Genomic DNA, 19,956 nt, shown 5'->3' with positions numbered 1-19,956 from the left:
CACTAATAACAAGGACATTATATATAACCAAAAAATCCATCCCATACTAAGGAAACTTAACAGTGACAATACAGTCTATAATCAAATTCCTCTGATTGTCCCAATAATGCCCTTTATAGCTATTTTTTAAAATCCAGGATCCAATTAAGTACACACTGAATTTAGCTATCATGTGTTTCTTCTTCTTTTTTTATTTTTAGACAAGATCTCACTCTGTCACCCAGGCTAGAGTGCAGTGTGGTGTGATCACCTCAACATCCTGGGTTCAAACAATCCTCCTGAGTAAGCTGGAACCACAGGCGCACATTATCACGTTCGGTTAATTTTTTATTTTTTTATTTTTTTATTTTTTATTTTTTTTGAGACGGAGTTTCGCTCTTGTTACCCAGGCTGGAGTGCAATGGCGCGATCTCGGCTCACCACCACCTCCGCCTCCTGGGTGCAGGCAATTCTCCTGCCTCAGCCTCCTGAGTAGCTGGGATTACAGGCACGCGCCACCACACCCAGCTAATTTTTTGTATTTTTTTAGTAGAGACAGGGTTTCACCATGTTGACCAGGATGGTCTCGATCTCTTGACCTCGTGATCCACCCACCTCGGCCTCCCAAAGTGCTGGGATTACAGGCTTGAGCCACTGCGCCCAGCCTTAATTTTTTAAAATATTTTGAGAGACAATGGTTTCACCATGTTGCCCAGGCTGATTTTGAATTCCTGGGCTCAAGCCATCCTCCTGCCTTGGCCTCCCAGAATGGTGAGATTACAGGCATGAGCCACCGTGCCCAGCCAGTCATGCTGCTGCTGCTGCTTTTTTTTTTTTTTTTTTTTTTTTTTTTTGAGAGGGAGTCTCAATCTATCACCTGGCTGGAGTGCTGTGACTCATTGCAACCACCAACTCCCTGGTTCAGGCAATTCTCCTGCCTCAGCCTCCTGAGTAGCTGGGATTACAGGCACGTGCCACCACACCCAGCTAATTTTTGTATTTTTAGTTAGAGACAGGGTTTCACCATGTTGGCCAGGATGGTCTCGATCTCCTGACCTCGTGATCCACCTGTCTCGGCCTCCCAAAGTGCTGGGATGACAGGCGTGAGCCACTAGTCATGCTTTTTCGTGTCCTTTAATATATACTTTCTTGTCTTTAAGGACATTGATACTATTTAGGAGTTGTGATCAGATTTTTATAGACTATTTTCTCTAAATTGTCTTGATTTGCCTGATTCTTTAATTAGATTCAGGTTAAACATTTTTGGTAGGAATACCACACAGATGATGTCTTTCCTGGTGCGGCTCATCAGAGCACATGTCGTCAGTGTACCGGTGATGTTAAGCCTGATGACTTGGTGGCCCATGTTTTCTTGCTGCCTGTGGTGTGCCAGGCACTATGATAGGCACTGGGGTGGAGAAAGAGAGGACTGAGGAGTGGGGAGTAAAATTAGAGGGGTGAGTAGGCCACAAACCACAATCTTTCCTTTGGGCAGCTCATAGTCCAATAAGGAAGGCAGACCTATGAACAGATTCTACATATGAAAAACACTGAAAGCAAAATGTACAAAAAAGCTGTGGTCATGCTGTGGGGAGAGGAAATTGCATCACTGAGTGGGGTGGGGCAGGAACCCTGCGGGAGAAAAAAGACTTCAGTGGTGAGATAACATTTGAGTGGACTTTTTAAAAGATCTGTGTGACAATTTAACACGTTTAAAAGGAAAAAGACTGACAGGTAGAGGGACTAGCATATGCAAAAGTAAGAGGTATGAAAGGCAGCTCCTGCATCAGGTCAAATAGCTAATGCATGCTGGGTGTAACACTTAGGGACGGCAAACCACCATGGCACACATTTACCATTTATCTATGCAACAAACCTGTACATTCTGCGCATGTATCCTGGAACTTAAAGTAAAATAAAATAAAGTTTAGGCCGGGCGCGGTGGCTCAAGCCTGTAATCCCAGCACTTTGGGAGGTCGAGGTGGGTGGATCACGAGGTCAAGAGATCGAGACCATCCTGGTCAACATGGTGAAACCCCGTCTCTACTAATGGTGCAAAAAATTAGCTGAGCATGGTGGTGCGTGCCCGTAATCCCAGCTACTCCGGAGGCTGAGGCAGGAGAATTGCCTGAACCCAGGAGGCGGAGGTTGCGGTGAGCCGAGATCGTGCCATTGCACTCCAGCCTGGGTAACAAGGGCGAAACTCCGTCTCAAAATAAATAAATAAATAAATAAATAAATAAATAAATAAAGTTTAAAAAAATAAAACAGCTCCTTACCACATAGATAAGAGTTTGGTCTTTTGCTGCCAAAGATGGCAAGGGGATGTATATAAAAGGGACTTTCTGGGGCCGGGTGCAGTGGCTCATGCCTGTAATGCCAGCATGTTGGGAGGCCAAGGCAGGCAGATCACCTGAGATCAGAAGTTTGAGACCAAACTGGCACACATGGTGAAACCCTGCCTACTAAAAATACAAAAAATTAGCCCAGCACGATGGCATGTACCTGTTGTCCCAACTATTTGGGAGGCTGAAGCAGGAGAAGTGCTTGAATCCGGGAGGCAGAGAGTGTAGTGAGCCAAGATCACGCCACTGTGCTTTAGTCTGGGAGACAGAACAAAACTCCCTCTCAAAAAATGAAAAAAAAAAAAAAATTTTTTTTTTTTTAAAAAGGGACTTTCCCATCCCTGACATTTTCCTTATGACTAATCCTAAAAACAATTCCTGATCCTAACATGGGCTTATTTGAGCTTGACAGTTCACCACATGGTTTGACTTTCTTCTCCAGTTTATGCCTCACCACAGGCTCTCCAGTTAAGCCAGGCAGGCATGACTTTCCTACTTTTCCAGGGAGGAAACGGAAGCTCAGAAAGTAATGTGACTAGCTCAAGTCCGCAGGCCAGTAGATGCCAGAGCTGGGGCTCAGAAATGCAACCTGAGTGTTCTATTTACCAAAGTAACCCGGTTGCTTAGCACTTAGAAGCTTCTAACCTCCAGAAGTCCAGACACCTCACCTGTACGTTTGCACCAGAGGACAGGTCTCCTCCAGCTGTGCCCCGACTCCCCTGAAAGCCTTGTATTCCCTGCTGCAGATTCCCTCTGGCCCCACCAGGAGAAGATGACCTGTGAAAAATTAACTGATATCTTTGATGTCTCCAGGTCAATGTTCCGGTACCCATGGCTGGAATATCCAGACAGGACCACAGGTGAGGCTGGGAAGGACAGAAATGGAGCCAGGAGCAGGAGCCTGAAAAAGAAATGCCACCTGGCTCCTCCTCCCAGGAATGGATCTAGGTGAGTTCGGCAATCCCAAGGGAAACATCAGGGCAGGCGCTTAGACACTGATGGCTCCGCACAGTCCTCAAGGTAAGTCTCAGGCTCCTCAGCAGGGCCCTCTAAGACGGGGCACTTGTGTGTCTCCCTGGCTTCTGCCTCCACACCTGCACCCTGCTGCTCTTTACCCTCAACTCTCATGCCTCCAAATCTTTGCATAGAGTGTTCCCTGTGACTAATGCTCTTCCTCCTTAACTATCTGGCTAGCTCCTGTTTGTATTGAAGACTCAGCTTGTGCAGTTTCCTCTAGAAAACTTTCCCTGATCCTTCCAGCCAGGTTAGGTACCTGTCATGTGTACCACCTGTGTCTACATCTATCTTCACATTTGTTTCCCTCTGTTAATCACTAAGAAACACTTCTGCCTCTCCAGCTGGAACAGTGGTCCTCAAAACATGATCCCATGACCAGCAGCATCAGCATCTTGTTAGAAATGCAAATTCTCAGCCAGGCACGGTGGCTCACGCCTGTAATCCCAGCACTTTGGGAGGCCAAGAGTTTCAAGTGAAACTCTTGGTCTCAAGTGATCAAGCAGGGGCAGATCACTTGAGACCCAGAGTTTAAGACTAGCCTGGCCAACATGGTGAAAGCCCATCTCTACTAAAATTACAAAAATGAGCTGGGTGTGGTGGCACACACCTGTAATCCCAGCTACTTGGGAGGCTGAGGTAGGAGAACCACGTGAACCTTGGAGGTAGAGGTTGCACTGAGCCAAGATCATGCTACTGCACTTCAGCAGCCCAAGTGAGAGAGCAAGAATCTGTCTCAAAAAAAATGAAAATGCAAATTCTCAGACCCCACCGTTAATCTAGTGAATCCGATACTGTGGGTATGAGTCCCGGAAATCTGTGTTTTAACAAACTCTCCAAGTGATTTTTTTTTTTTTTCCAAGTGATTTTTTTAATTGAGGGTTAGGGGGCGGTCTCACTATGTTGCCTCCTGGGCTCAAGCAATCTGCCTGCTTTGGCCTCCCAAAGGGCTGGGATTAAAGATGTGAACCACCATGCCTAGCCTCTCCAGGTGACTCTAATGCACATTCAAGTTTGAGAAACTGAATGACACCAGCGGTTTTCACCCTCAGCTGCACATGAGAATCTTCTGGGGAGCTTTCCAAAATGCCTAGGCCCCACCCCCACAGAATTTGATTTGTTTAGTCTGATGAAGGACCTAGACATGTTCAAGGTTCCCGCAACTAATTCTAAGATTCAGTCAAAGTTGAGAACACCCCGTTAGACCAGTTTCTCAAACATCAAAGTACAAAGGCATCACCTAGGGATAGTGTTAAAATTAAGATCCTCATTTAGTAGGCCTGAGGTGAAGCCTGAGATTCTGCATTTCTGAAAAGCTCCCAGGCTACAGCAACGCTGCTGTTCCACAAATAATATATTGAGTTAAGAAGGTAGTAGAAGGCTATGAGCCTCTCAAAGGTAGGAACTATGCCTTACTTACCTCCCCAGTGTCTGGTGAAATACCTGGTATTTGTAGTCACCAAATGCTGAATAGATGAATGCCTGATTGAATAATTCTTTAACCCACCTTTGAAACTGGTGTCTCTCTCTCTTTTTTTTTTTTTTTTTTGAGACGGAGTTTCGTTCTTGTTACCCAGGCTGGAGTGCAATGGCGCGATCTCGGCTCACCGCAACCTCCGCCTCCCGGGTTCAAGCAATTCTCCTGCCTCAGCCTCCTGAGTAGCTGGGATTACAGGCATGTGCCACCATGCCCAGCTACTTTTTTGTATTTTTAGTAGAGACGGGGTTTCACCATGTTGACCAGGATGGTCTCGACCTCTCGACCTCGTGATCCGCCCGCCTCAGCCTCCCAAAGTGCTGGGATTACAGGCTTGAGCCACCGCGCCCGGCCTCTCTCTCTCTTTTTTTAATCTTGCTCTGTTGCCCAGGCTGGAGTACACTGGAGCAATCTCGACTCCTGCAACCTCCACCTCCCAGGTTCAAGAGATTCTCCTGCCTCAGTCTCCCAAGTAGCTGGGACTACAGATGTGCGCCACCACCCCTGGCTAATTTTTTTTTCAAGTATTTTTAGTAGAGATGGGGGTTCACCATGTTAGGATGGTCTTGAACTCCTGACCTCAGCTGATCTGCCCGCCTTGGCTTCCCAAAGTGCTGGGATTACAGGCAGGAGCCGCCATGCCCGGCCTGCAACTGCGATCTCATTTGAACCACACACATACTCTTATTCCTCTTGCCAGAACTCAGAAAAGCCATGGCTCCTGTTCACCTGCCCTTGTCCTGCTACCAGGTAAGACCCCTTACTTTTGCAACCCTGGGAGCTGTATCAAGTAGGAAGAGGAGCAAACTATCCCTTCCCGTTTAAGCCAGCTCACAGAAACCTGGCATTCACCCCTGGGGCTGCCATTAACTCTATGATCTTGGGCAAGTCACTTCCCACTCAGGGCCTCAGGAGCTTCCTGTGTCACAGACCAACCCCTGTCCACCACCCTTTGTAGAGTTGCCATGAGATAAAGTCTAGGAGGCCATGGCTATGCAGAAAGTGCTTACTAATGGGAGTCATTTTTATTAGTTAACACAGGGACAGTTAGCAACCCTCACAGTTCAGGTTACCAGATGAAACACGGAATGCCCAATTATATTTGAATTTTGGATAAACAACAAATGATGTTTTAGGACAAACGTGTCCTGAATATTTCATTCATTACCTAAAATCCAAATTGAACTTGACATCCTACTATTTTTTTGTTTGGAAAAGGGGAAGCTTTCTTTCTTTTTTTTTTTTTTTTTTCCTAAATCTTCAACCCTACTCACTGTGAGTCAATGCTCCATTTTTTGAGCTTCTGCCAATTACTTGAGAACCCTTATTATGATCGTCTCAGTATAAAGTTGGGAACCACAAGCTGAAGCCCCTTTTCCGTGTTTCCCAGATCTGTTGCAAGGAGTGAAGGAAAGGCTTAACAAGAAACAGGGATAAATCCTAGCCAAATCTTCAGAGATAGTCCCTAACCCACACAAAATCTTCCATGACAGTGAGAGCTGTTGTTTCACGATCGTTTAAGAGACAGATTATGTTAAGAAAGCCTGTTTCGCACATAAACTGTTAAGTTCCCTGAGGGCAGGGATAACTGCAACCCTAGTACCCAGCACAGTACTTGGCATATAGTTGGTACTCAAATATCTGAATGAGCAAGTCTGTCTTTTCCCCACTTTCACCCACATCCTCCCCACACCTTGCCTTTCATCTCCCTACCCAAATGTCATTTTCAAAGTGATTTGAGATCCTCAACTAACCAAACGATGTACTTAGATCAGTTTACAGATCACCAGTGGCTTCACAATCTGGATCTCTTTTGATCTTCAACACAACCTTGGTAGGGACACAGAACAAGGATTATTAGCTCCATTTTACAGATAAGAAGACTGAGACCTTGGTAGGATGAAATAGCTTGCCCAAGTTACGCAATGGGTTAGGTGGTAGCTGTGACTCCAGCCCAGATGAGAGGCTAAAGGGCATCTATCTCACCCTTCCCTTCCCTCCCTTTGCCCCCTCCTCCCCATATCCCCACAAGTAAGGGCCTAGAGGACCCCTCTGACTGCTCTGCCACTTACAACCCCCAGGCGCCAAAGGAAGAGTTTCCCCCAAGTCCAGAGTGCTGGAGGCAGCATCCGAGCAAGCCAAACTCAGTCCCGTACTGCTACTTCAAGAAACCCGAGATCTACACGCACTGGCATGACCTATATGACCAGCGAGAGGAACGGAGGGCTGAGAAGATGTTGAGGAAAATAAGAGATCGCCATAGGTGTGTTTCGCTGGCCTCCGTATTCTCCTCACCCTCCACATCTTCTAGGAAAGTGAGGAAGGGCAAGGAAGGGGTGGGCCAGGGAGTGTGACGAGTCAGCCTATAGGTCCCAGGGAGGAATTGGGGTCACAGGGTGGCTCGACTTGGCTCAGCTCCACCTGGTTCAGCCAGCTTGGCGTGGCTCTGGTGGATGTCACTGAGTCTTCATCTGTCTTCCTCTGGTCCCATGTCTGAGGTGGGCTGCAGCCCCGTGGCACAGGCAGGGTTGCAACCTGAGGAGGGAAGGTACAAGAAGACCAAAGCTGCCTATGCAATTTCTCACACAGGTACATCCAAGAGGGTACCCACATCCAAACGTTCCATCTCCCCATGAGCAAGCTGACTATAACATCTGAGATGCGATCCAGGCCTTTAGACCGTACCTGGGACCCCCTGAAGTGGCAAAGATTAAGGGTCAGGACCATATGGGAGAGGGTGTGGGGGACTCCCTCCCTGTGGGTGCCCTTACCTTGGGCTCACACCATCCTTCAGCCCTCAGTCCTTGCCTGAAAAACAGAGGGAGGGTAGGAAAAGGGACTGGATCGGATGAGCTCCTTTTAGTTCGAAATTCTCTTTTCTTCTCTGCCTTCCTTTGCACTGGCTGCCTCGGATGGGCAGGAACTCACAAAAAGCCTGGAATCTCCCAGAGAGGAGGAGCAGCTCTATGCAGCACAGGTGAGAAGAGGCAAGGATAGAGGAGGGTATTTATAGCCAGGAGTCAGCCAAGCTGGAAAGCAAAAAGCTGCTTGACATGATGGTGGGTGTGGGGGTGGTATTCCAAGCACAAACTCCACCTGTGTCCAGAGAACGGTTAACTCCTGGGGACGGTGCTCAAGGTCCCTTGCTCTTCCCTCCATCCCTCTTCCTGCAGGCTCTGGGATGCTTACGCATCAGTGACAAGTTTGTCATGGAGGCACTACAGCAGGTGGTGAGTCTGAGAACTGCTGGCGTTTAGGAAAGAAGGAACCGGGGTCTGAGATGTGTGGCATATGGGCACAGAGAAGCCTCCCCAGGGTGCTAGGAGTGACAGGCCAGATCCAGTAACGGCAGAGCCACCACCATGCGGCATGCCCCCATTGCGTGTCCTTGGCCTCTTAGAAGAGCAGCTGGTTCTAAAAGATGGGGAAGGAAGAATCTGAAGATTCCCCTGGTCTAACAGAAAAGACACTGGACCGACAAGCCAGGAACGTCTGAAAGCCACAACAGGGGACATTCTCTGGAAACCACATATGTACACATCAGCTTACCACTGGGAACATGCATTCTTTATATCTATAATCTCGTTTAACTCTTACGACACCACCAGGAATTACTATCTGTATTTTTCTAATGAGAAAACGAAAGCTCTGAGAGATCAAGGGACTTGCCCAAGGCCAAGTGGCTGCTAGATACCAGATAGAGATTTGAACAAACATCTAACTCCCAACTGCCTTGTTCCTTCCATTGAACAATTTTGCCTGGATTCAGCACCTGAGAATAGATAGGTCACTTTCTAGGCTTCAGTTTCCTCTTTTGTAACATGAAAAGTTAAGATGAGGCAATCCCTAAAGCTCTGACATTCCATCACCTTATTATATGTTTCTACCACTCGCCTCTTAAATTAGGCCCAAACTGGTCCAGAGAAAGTGAAGTACGAGGCCTACCGAACCCTGGCCATCCTGGGTGAGTACGTCCTCTCCCTTGGAAGGGAGTTCAGAAAGTGAACCACTTTCTCCTTTGGGTAAAGACAAAAGGGTGAGGAGCATACGCCTACTCAAACCTAGCATTTGGCAAGGTCTGAGAACTATCCCAGGTATGTTGAAGAGAGAGGAAGGTGGGGTGAAAAGGGAAAAGAGATTAGAGAGAGGGAGAGGGAGGGCTCTTGGGAATTGTGTTCATGCTCAGCCAGCTGCCCTGGTATCCTAGGAAGATGGGCAACATCGTGGTACCTACAACTTGTAACTTAGATCTTGACGGCACAGTGGAGTTCAATGGGTCCTTGCAGAGAGGCGGTACCTGAAGGCTCTGCCCTGACTTGAGGACCCTCCCTGTCCAGGTTGCCTGAATAAGCATGTGATCCAGGCTCTCATCAAACAGCTGAAGGAGAAAAATGAGGGTCAAAGGATGGAGACTCTGACGGGGCTACGAATGGCTCTTAACTCCTGGGCTGCTGTCTCTAAAGACAAGGTGATTGGGAGGACAGTCTATAATTGGGGGCAAAGCTGGACAAGGTAAGTGATAGGGTTAGCTGTGGGTTGGGTGAGGAAGAGGGTAACCTAGCTCTTAGCTTTGATAGAGGAAGACACTGTCCTCGAGGACTTTCCTCAGGAGTCGAATAGAAGAAGCATATGGCTTGGCCGCTTACTAGTCCGCATTTCTGAAAAGCCAAATTTCAGAGCTACAGTTTGTTTGTATTTAAAATGGAGAATGGAGACAATGCAGATGGTTCCCGATTTAGATGTTTGACTTATGATTTTCAACTTTACAATGGTGCAGAAACAACACACATTCAGGACACTCCTTGACTTATTATGGGCATGGCATTACATCCTGATAAACCCATCCACGAGATGTCATTGTAAATAGAGGATCATCTGTAATTGTCTGAAAGTACTGTTAGAGGACTAAATGAGATAATGTATGTAAAACACCTAGCACACATAGTACAATGCCTATGCTCTTTAAATGGTAATCATCCTTATTATTATCTCTAAAATAACCTATTAAGGTAAAACCTGTCAAGAAGGGACAGGGCCCAAGAGAGTCCTCAGACCCTGAGAGTTTCAGACACAGACCCTGCCTTGTTCAGCCCAGTCATACAGAAAATCCTGCCAGACTTGCTAACTTCTCTTCATCTGTGGCTAGGAAGTCAAAAGATCAGGAAACCAGTATCCTCAGGTGTTAGATTACATCTCACTGTTAAATCCTCACCGATAGATGTACTTATGTAAATCATGAAAATTCTTATAAAAGTGAATTGTGAACGTAAAATGGTTATGCTATTTGGATAACGGCACTAGGCAGCATTTGTATAATAAATAAGGGCAAAAATTCATGGCTACAGATGTATAAATTAAAATATTCTTTGCACAAAAATATTCCCTTTATTGTTATAGAAGGAGGATACAACAAGGAACTAATAATTTGTATAACAGTGTCAAATATTATTTTTAGTATGTCCTGTTTGGGTGTATTTGCATCTTAGTAGTGCATAATGACATTGATGAAGCCTAGTTATGCTGGACTGTTTGGGCCTGGTTTAACCCTTCTGACAGGTATTTGTGGATGTTGGAGATGAGAACTGAATAATCTTTGCCTGGAGCGACACTACACTCTAGAATTTCCACTTTGGAGAATACTCAGTTCTAACTTGTGATTCCTGGTAGAACAAACTTTATTTTTCTAGCCTAGCAATAATCTAGAAGCAGAGGAATCCCAGTGCCTTTTAAAAGTTATTATGTGGTTTTCCTTTAAAAAGCTCCTGGGTTTTGTTGTTGTTGTTGTTGCACAATTGAAGAGTCCATTTGTCAAAAAAAAAAAAAAAAAGCTCCTGTTTTTGGAAAGTAGAATTTATGGGCACAGTATCTGTTCATTATTTGTACATAAAATAAAACCATTTTTAAAAAGTTAAAAAAAAAAAAAAAGAAAAGCAAGTGGGCTAATGTGGTTAATGTGAAGAACAGAGCAACAGGAAATGAGGTCAGGTTAAAAGTTAGTAAGAGAAGTTAATAAGTCAAATGTGGCCTTCTGGGCTGTTTCAAGTACTTGGGCTTTTACTCCAATTGAAATAGGGAGCCATTAGAGGTTTCTGAGCAGAGGAATAACATGATGTAACTTACATCTCAAAAGGTTCACTCTGGGCCGGGCGCGGTGGCTCATGCCTGTCATCCCAGCACTTTGGGAGGCCGAGGCGGGTGGATCACGAGGTCAAGAGATCGAGACCATCCCGGTCAACATGGTGAAACCCCGTCTCTACTAAAAATACAAAAAATTAGCTGGGCATGGTGGCACGTGCCTGTAATCCCAGCTACTCAGGAGGCTGAGGCAGGAGAATTGCCTGAACCCAGGAGGCGGAGGTTGCGGTGAGCCAAGATCGTGCCATTGCACTCCAGCCTGGGTAACAAGAGCGAAACTCCATCTCAAAAAAAAAAAAAAAAAAAAAAGGTTCACTCTGACTGTTGTGCTGCAAAAAGAGTGGGGGCTAGGGGCCAAAAGTATAAGCAGGGAGACCAATTAAAAGCTACTGAAATAATCCTGATGAGATGTGATAATGGCTTGGACCATGGGGATCCCAGTGGAGTTAGTAAGAAGTGATAGAATTCTGCAGTTATATATATATATATATATATATATATATATAGAGAGAGAGAGAGAGAGAGAGAGAGAGAGAGAGAGATGGAATCTTGCTCTGTTGCCCAGGCTAGAGTACAGTGGCATGATTTCAGCTCACTGCAACCTCCACCTCCTGGGTGTGATTCTCCTGCCTCAGCCTCCCAAGTAACTGGGACAATGGGCACGTGCCACCACACCTGGCTAATTTCTTTTTGTTTTAGTAGAGACGGGGTTTCCCTGTGTTAGCCAGGATGGTCTCACCTTTGACCTCGTGGTCCACCTGCCTCGGCCTCCCAAAGTGCTGGGATTGCAGGTGTAAGCCACTGCACCCGGCCTATATATGCATTTTTAGACGGCGTTTTGCTCTTGTTGCCCAGGCTGGAGTGCAACGGTGCGATCTCAGCTCACCACAACCTCCGCCTCCTGGGTTCAAGTGATTCTCCTGCCTCAACCTGCTAAGTAGCTGGGATTACAGGCACACACCATCATGCCCAGCTAATTTTTTAAGTTCAGTAGAGATAGGATTTCTCCATGTAGGTCAGGCTGGTCTCTAACTCCCAACCTCAGGTGATCTGCCCACCTTGGTCTCCCAAAGTGTTGGGATTACAGGCATGAGCCACTGGGCCCAGCCTCAAATTCTGGATATATTTTAAAAGCAAAACTCTGAGAGGCTGAAGACAGGTTGAATGAGTTGTAAAAGACAAAGAGGAAACAAGGCTGAAGCCAAGATTTTTGGCCTAGCAACCGAAAAGATGAAGTGTCATCAACTGAGGTTGAGAAAGCTGCAGAAGAGGTTTGGAGTTTGCATCAGAAATCCAGTTTTAGACAAGTGATGTCTAAAACGTCTAGTGGAACTCCAAGGGAGGTAGCAAGTAAATGGTTAGATATACAATTTGGAGTTTAGGACAGAAGTCTGAACTAGAGAAGGAAATCTGGGAGTTGTTGGCATATGATGTCACTATACTAGATGAGATGACTGAGCTATGGAGTACCCCAATATTAGGAGATCAGGGCGAAAGGAAGGAACAAGTAAATACTGAGGAGTGGCCAAGAGGGTAGGAAGACAACCAAGAGCGTGGTGTTCTGAAAATCAAGTGAAGAACATACATCCAAGAGAGAAGATAAATCCAACATATCAAGTTATGTAAGGACGGAGAACTCATATGTGGATTTAACAATTGAGAATCTTAAAAGAGCCAAATTTTTGGTGGAGTAGTGGAGGTGATTTGAGTGGGTTTAAGAGAAACTGGGAAGAAAGAAATTAGAAACAGCAAGTATGGACAACTTTCCAAGTTTTGCTGGAAAGGCGGCACAGAGGTAGAGTCAAGAAAAGAAAAATAACAGCATGTTTCCATACTGAGGGGTGATGATCCAGTTGTTAGAAAAATAAGGACTTTGAAAAGAGTGTGAAAAATAACAATGTTCTTAAATGGTATCCTTAAATAGGTGAGAAGAGATGAGGTCTAAGACACAAGTGGAGACTGGCCTTAGATAGATGGTTATAGTCCACAGTAACAAGTAGAAAGGAAGGGGCACATGGGTGCAGGTGTTAGAAGTTGGATAGAAGTGGTTGTAGGAATCTATGGAACTTCCTTTCTAGTTGCTCTTCTCAGTGAAGTGGAAAGCAAGGTCATTAGCTGAGAATAAGAATAGAGGAAGAAGTGTTAGAGGTTCCAGAAAGGGTGTGTATTAGAAAAGTGAGAAAGAGAACAGCCCAGGGAAAAAGAGTATGATTACCAGGCAGCATGAAGGGTCTACATGAGGTTTGTGTTCATACGTTTTTTTTTTTTTTTGTTTTTTTTTTTTTTTTTGAGGCAGAGTTTCGCTCTTGTTACCCAGGCTGGAGTGCAATGGCGAGATCTCGGCTCACCGCAACCTCTGCCTCCTGGGTTCAGGCAATTCTCCTGCCTCAGCCTCCTGAGTAGCTGGGATTACAGGCACGTGCCACCATGCCCAGCTAGTTTTTTGTGTTTTTAGTAGAGACGAGGTTTCACCATGTTGACCAGGATGGTCTCGATCTCTCGACCTCGTGATCCACCCGCCTCGGCCTCCCAAAGTGCTGGGATGACAGGCTTGAGCCACCGCGCCCGGCCTGTGTTCATACGTTTTAACAAGATCAGCCACTGTGTTTTTCTCCAGGAAGTGCTGGCACTAAGTGGACGGAGAGTTGGATTTAGCCAGGACTGTGGTTCTGTCCAGGGAGTAAAATGAAGCAAGAGTGGGTGAAGGAGCTGAGGGGTGAGGAAGGGAGTGATTACAGCAGGACCATGGAATTTAAGCTGGGTCAAGAGGGAAGGAGGTGTGGAGGAGTGCAAAGGTAGCAGGCTCAATGGATTATTGGTCCCCTGTGGAATCAAATAATTGTTGGTCTTGGGAGCTGGAAAAATAGGTGATAGTCAGAGAGTGGGATCCATGAAGTGGAGACTATGGAGAAGCTGCATTTGTGGGTAATGATCAGGTCTCTCTGTGGGACTGGTGGCTGAGATAGAAAAGAGGACAAGGATGTTGGAAGAGATGTATGGGGTCACTCACATGTATGTTTTTTTGTTTTTCTTTGTTTGTTTGTTTTTTTTTTTGAGACGGAGTTTCGCTCTTGTTACCCAGGCTGGAGTGCAATGGCGCGATCTCAGCTCACCGCAACCTCCGCCTCCTGGGTTCAGGCAATTCTCCTGCCTCAGCCTCCTGAGTAGCTGGGATTACAGGCACGCGCCACCATGCCCAGCTAATTTTTTGTATTTTTAGTAGAGACGGGGTTTCACCATGGTGACCAGGATGGTCTCGATCTCTTGACCTCGTGATCCACCCGCCTCGGCCTCCCAAAGTGCTGGGATTACAGGCGTGAGCCACCGCGCCCGGCCACATGTATGTATTTTTAAATGACAGGAATTAACACAGCAGAAGTGTTGAAGAGAGTAACAGTGATCCATCAATGAGATAGTTCTAGAGAAATGAGATCTGACCTAGGAGCAAGTAGGTGACAGCAAGAATAAATTAACTGGGTGAAATAATCTGAGGCACAAGATTCATTTTGGGGAGGAAGATGAATATAGTCTGGAAGCATAAAGCACAAAGCCTGGCTAAAGACACAGCCCCTCCCCCTACAGAGTACAGGCACCAGCTTGCCCTCGTTCCCCTACCCATGAGTCCTCTGTGTCCCGTCTCCCTCACAGAGGACTCAAGTTGGGGATGAAGATAAGCTGGTGCCTGTACTGCAGACACTGATCAAGGAGTCGTCCCGTGAAGCATCTCTGGAGGCAGCCCTGTGCCTGGGTTTCCTGAGGCCCTGCAGCAACATGGTCCAAGAGTTCTTGTTGCAGTGCCTATGCCAAGGACCGAAAACCCAGCGGATGAAGGTGTGAGGGGCAGAAGGCTGGGACTCCTCGGGTATCGGAAGGATTGGGTGTGGTCTGGATCTTGCCATCCTGGTGGTAGAGCACTGCAGGATCCTCTGTGTGCTTATGACTATGTCCATGTGTGAGTATGGGGTCACATGGACATGTAAGTGTACATGTGTCTGTATATATCTGATAGGTCTGGGTGTTCATTTATGTATATGCACACATGAACTTCTCAAGAGGCCAAGAGGCAGGAAAAAGGATCTTAGCTGTTCCTCGCCAGTTCTAGCCTCAGGCCTCAAGTCCACCTGGCCACGCAGATGTCTCTAGGCCCTGTACACCCTGCCCCACCCTGCCCCTCACAGGCCCTTAGGATGCTGGTCAAGGTGATGCATGTGCACTCAGCCCCGGTCATCAGGGCCATCCTAGACCAGCTGTGTTCTTCCAGTGTCCTTGAGGTAAGCTCTGGGCTGCCTGTACCCTTCCTTTCCCAACACTAAGCCAGGGTTAGGGGATGAAGAAGGGAATCCATCTTTCACACCTCCCCTCTAACCCTCATCTCAGGACCGCTTTGAAGCCACTCAAATGCTCAAGACCATCGGGCTGGAACAGATCCAGGCACAGGGGCTAGAAGAACTCACATTTGACCTGCTCAGGAGGAAGACACATAACGAACCCTTCCTCGTAAGTGAAACCAAGCTCCCAAGCTCAGAGACAGCCCAACCCTCTCTTTTCCCTTCTCTGGGGACCTCCCCTGGCTTCCTCTAAAGTATCACATTCATCCTGACCTACTCCTGTTCAACTAATCCAGCCCATGTTTTCAAGTCACCTTGCCTTTGCTCAGGCGTTCTCTCAGGTTCAAACGATCTGAGTCAGTCTTCCTTCTATAAGGCAAAAAACTGTCCTATTCACTCGCATTGGTACGTAAACCCTCTCTCCTTCTGCCTATTAAAAATACTGGTCCTTCGAGACCAGTCCAAACGATACCTCCTATGGGAAGCTTTCCCAAATCACCAATCGGCATTAAACCTACCTTCCTCTATGTTCCCTTGCTTTAAATTTACTATAGCTTGTTATAAAACTAGCTGTTACATTTCTAAAGCCATTTTTAAAAAATGTAAATCAGATTGTGGCTTACCTGTGCATAAAACTTTCTATTGGCTACCAATGCCCTTGGATAGTTTATGTTGCCTCCACAGCCCAAGCCCTGCTTGCATCTCTAGCTTCATCTCTCACCACTCTCCCCGCCAGAACCACACACCAGATATGCTTAGGACAACTATGTTCTGATTTATCCCTGTCATCACAGGGTAATTAGAGCACTGAGAAGAGTCCATTTGGTCACCTCCCTGAGCTGAACTATTTTCAGCTCCCCATCCTCCCTGCACCTTCTCCTGCCTCCAGGTTTTTGAATATGCTCTCCGCTCTGCTCCTAAAATATGACCACCCCTAACCCTCTGCCTGGTTAACTCCCATTCACCTTCCAAGTTTCAGCTCGGGCATCACCTCTTCCAAGAAGTCTTCCTGGCACCCAAGACTGACTTAGGAGACCCTCCTAGATGCTCCCTACACAGTACTGCACTTGCCTATTTCCTTGTCTGCTTCTTCCACCCGACCATGAGCGCCTCAAGGCAGGGACCCTATGTAGCACAAAGGAAATGTTCAGTAAAGATCTGAGAGGCACTTAAGTGTACACTCCTGTATTCTCTCTCTCTGTTGACTCATTTTGATCCCTCTGCAGGCTGTGAGGCAGGCTGTGGCTCAAACTGTGGAAGAGCTCAAGATGAGGCCCATGATGATGAACGTGGTGGAGGCGTGAGTGACCCGGGCTGGGAGCTGCCAGGGCCAAATCCTAGGCTGTGGGAAGGGGGCAGAAGCTCAGTGAGAGGGTCAGTGAGAAGGAGGCAGAGGGTCAGGGAGAGCTGGGAAGCTGCAGTGCAGCAGGTCCCCAGCTCTCCCTTGCCTGTGCCCCTGACCAAGCAACCCTTTGACACTTGAGCTTTTGTTCATCTGTAAAAAGAGTAATAATATGTATTGGTTGCTATAAAGCTCAAAATATGACATGAGAGCTTTTAAAAGGTAAATTTTGCCGGGAATTGTGGCTCACGCCCAGAATCCCAGCAGTTTGGGAGGCCAAGGTAGGCAGATCACCTGAGGTCAGGAGTTCGAGATCAGCCTGACCAACATGGAGAAACCGTTTCTACTAAAAACACAAAATTAGCCAGGCGTGATGGTATGCGCCTATAATCCCAGGTACTCGGGAGGCTGAGGCAGGAAAATCTCTTGAACCTGGGAGGCAGAGGTTGTGGTGAGCCGAGATCGCGGCATTGCACTATAGCCTGGGCAGCAAAAGCAAATCTCCATCTAAAAAAAAAAAAAAAAAAAAAAAAAGCCGGGTGCGGTGGCTCAAGCCTGTAATCCCAGCACTTTGGGAGGCTGAGGCGGGCGGATCACGAGGTCGAGAGATCGAGACCATCCTGCTCAACATGGTGAAACCCCGTCTCTACTAAAAACACAAAAAATTAGCTGGGCATGGTGGCTCGTGCCTGTAATCCCAGCTACTCAGGAGGCTGAGGCAGGAGAATTGCTTGAACCCAGGAGGCGGAGGTTGCGGTGAGCCGAGATCGCGCCATTGCACTCCAGCCTGGGTAACAAGAGCGAAACTCCTTCTCAAAAAAAAAAAAAGGGGTAAAGTTCTGGACAGTCCTGATCATCATTCAGTGCCTCCTGGCAAACTGTGGTGCCTCTTTTCCCCTGCCAGCCCCTTTTCTGATCCAAGAAAGAAGAGAGGAAAATGAATGAAATTAGCATCATTTCGCCTAATTCACTCTCGACCTAAAAAGCAACCAGCCTCTCTCCCACTTCCCTTACCCCTTAATTCAACTATTACATACTCAATCCCTTCTACACAGACAACTGATGAACCCAGATGCCACTGCACGCCAGGAAGCAGTCATCTCTTTGGTAAGGCAGCCTCTGCTTCTCTGACCCAATTCCTAAGATGTGTTGATGGCAGGGGGAATAGGCGATTGAGCAGAGTCACTGAGGGGAATAAAGGCCTGTAAATTTTGGGGAAGTTGTTTATTTTAGAATTCCAGCCTTACAGAGAGTTAAGGCAACCTTTTCTTCAGGGTTGGGGGTGGGTGGGCTAAGGGACAAAAGATTGATGTGAGGGGTGTTGCTTAGATACTGCAGAAATTGTCATGACTCTCTCTGGAAAATAATGGGCATTTAAGTCCCATGCAGTGGTCCCAAATGGCAAGGAAAGGAGTATCTCAGCTGGGAAACCCTATTTCCCCTCTCTCTATGCTGCCGAGTTTCACAAAGGGGCTAGAATGGGAAGGAGTGAGTATAAGGTATTCTCCTAGGGCTAGCTACATAGGCACTCTCACTCTGACTCTGCCAGGGTGTCCTGGGGATCCGCAGCCTACAAGTGTTCCACCTGCTCCTGGACTTGCTAGATGCAGAAGAACGCCAGGCTGTGAAGAACAGTGTAAGGCATTCCTGCCCACCTCTTCCTCTTCACTATCCCTTTCCAAGCTTCTACCCATCTCACCATTTGCTCCTTATCAGCAGAAGAGGGTCATGAGCCCTCAGACACTGTCCCTTGACCTGGTTTCTTGGGGCCACAGTGCCTGGTGGCTAGAATTCCCCATCCTTTGGGTGCCCCCTCTCTGGAGCCTCCCAGTCTGACCCCAAAGTAAGCCGGCACTAGGACCTTTGTTTCAATGCAGCTACAAGAAACATTAATCCTTTGTGCCTCAATTGATCCCTGGATCCGAAACAAGCTGAAAAACAAGGTTCTCTCTGTATATGAGGCACCTAAGACCAATGTGAACGCACAGCTCACAAGGTTCCGGAAAGAGCCTGAGAGCCCAGAAGAGTTAACTATTCAAGACTTTCGACTTGCAAAGCTGAACCCCTTGTTTATTACAAAGTCCATCACCAAAGTAGACCAAAAGAAAAAGTTGCCTGCTTTCCCACCATGCTGCTCGAAACCACAAAAAAACAGGCCACAGGCCGTAGGGCCCTGGCAGCCAAGGATCAGGAAACAGCTCTGGGTCCTTGCTGAAACTTCCAAATAAGTCAGTTCTTTGGGCCTACTCCCCCACTCCCTCCCTGAAGATGCTTCTCAGGCTCCCCTGAGAAAATAATCTGTATTTCTCTTTCATGAATAAACAAGTGTCACTCTACCTACCACATTTCTCTGAATCACTACTGCCACTTCTGTTCATCAGAAGTTCCACTGGAACAAAGGTTTCCTCACTCCTGCCTGGGTATACTTTCTACTCAGCCACATGCCCTTTTACCGGAGGAAAAAGGGAAGTACAGAGCCAAAGCTTCTCTGGATGGCCAGCCTGCCTCCCTAAATCAAGGGCTCATCTGTGCCCAGAATTTGACAGCAAAGCTAGAGAGGAGTCTCTGCCTAGAGAGAAAAATAGGAGAAAACGCTGGGAAGCTCGGATCATTTCCCTCTAATTTGCCCTCACCCACCACCTCCCTATCAGTGGTAAGGAGATAATTAAGCTTTAATCGGAACCAATCATCCTCTCTGCTGCCTCTTCTACCTAGGTACCTGCTGTCTACCTCAGCGTCATTCCCTTGAAAGACCCTATTTACTCTCTAAAACTGCCTATTTCTACTGAAGCTTTAGTTTCCTTTTGCAACAGGACCTACCACACCAATCCTAACAAGCTATAATCCTTATCAAGAAAGAAAGGCCCAGACTTTGGAGTCAGACAAATCTGTTATCTAATCCCAAGACTCATCACTTTGACTTTGAACAAGTTATTATTATTAAAGGTTAATACTTGGGCCGGGCGCGGTGGCTCAAGCCTGTAATCCCAGCACTTTGGGAGGCCGAGGCGGGTGGATCACGAGGTCGAGAGATCGAGACCATCCTGGTCAACATGGTGAAACCCCGTCTCTACTAAAAATACAAAAAATTAGCTGGGCATGGTGGCGCGTGCCTGTCATCCCAGCTACTCAGGAGGCTGAGGCAGGAGAATTGCCTGAACCCAGGAGGCGGAGGTTGCGGTGAGCCGAGATCGAGCCATTGCACTCCAGCCTGGGTAACAAGAGCGAAACTCCGTCTCAAAAAAAAAAAAAAAAAAAAAAGTTAATACTTAATACTTAACCTTTGTGATTTTGTTTCCTTACCTATAAAATGAAAATAATAATGCCTATTACCTC

The 19,956-nt window shown here is 46.9% G+C and overlaps 1 protein-coding gene across 1 annotated transcript; it reads left to right on the top strand.

Annotated features, from left to right (window-relative positions):
• The first annotated feature begins 3,096 nt into the window (after nt 1-3,096).
• Nucleotides 3,097-18,999, top strand: HEATR9 (HEAT repeat containing 9). The gene is made up of 15 exons (XM_003929048.4): nt 3,097-3,184; nt 5,516-5,565; nt 6,897-7,078; nt 7,405-7,531; nt 7,736-7,792; nt 7,989-8,045; nt 8,722-8,779; nt 9,153-9,283; nt 14,599-14,781; nt 15,129-15,221; nt 15,328-15,447; nt 16,505-16,578; nt 17,676-17,727; nt 18,170-18,256; nt 18,498-18,999. The coding sequence occupies exons 1-15, from the start codon at nt 3,097-3,099 to the stop codon at nt 18,846-18,848; spliced, it is 1,710 nt and encodes a 569-aa protein (XP_003929097.1). The 3' UTR covers nt 18,849-18,999.
• The last annotated feature ends 957 nt before the right edge of the window (nt 19,000-19,956 follow it).

This window comes from Saimiri boliviensis, chromosome 17, assembly GCF_048565385.1.
Source record: "Saimiri boliviensis isolate mSaiBol1 chromosome 17, mSaiBol1.pri, whole genome shotgun sequence".
Taxonomy (NCBI): domain Eukaryota; kingdom Metazoa; phylum Chordata; class Mammalia; order Primates; family Cebidae; genus Saimiri; species Saimiri boliviensis.
Note: the sequence above shows the minus strand (reverse complement) of the source record. Positions and strands in the feature narration are given on the sequence as shown.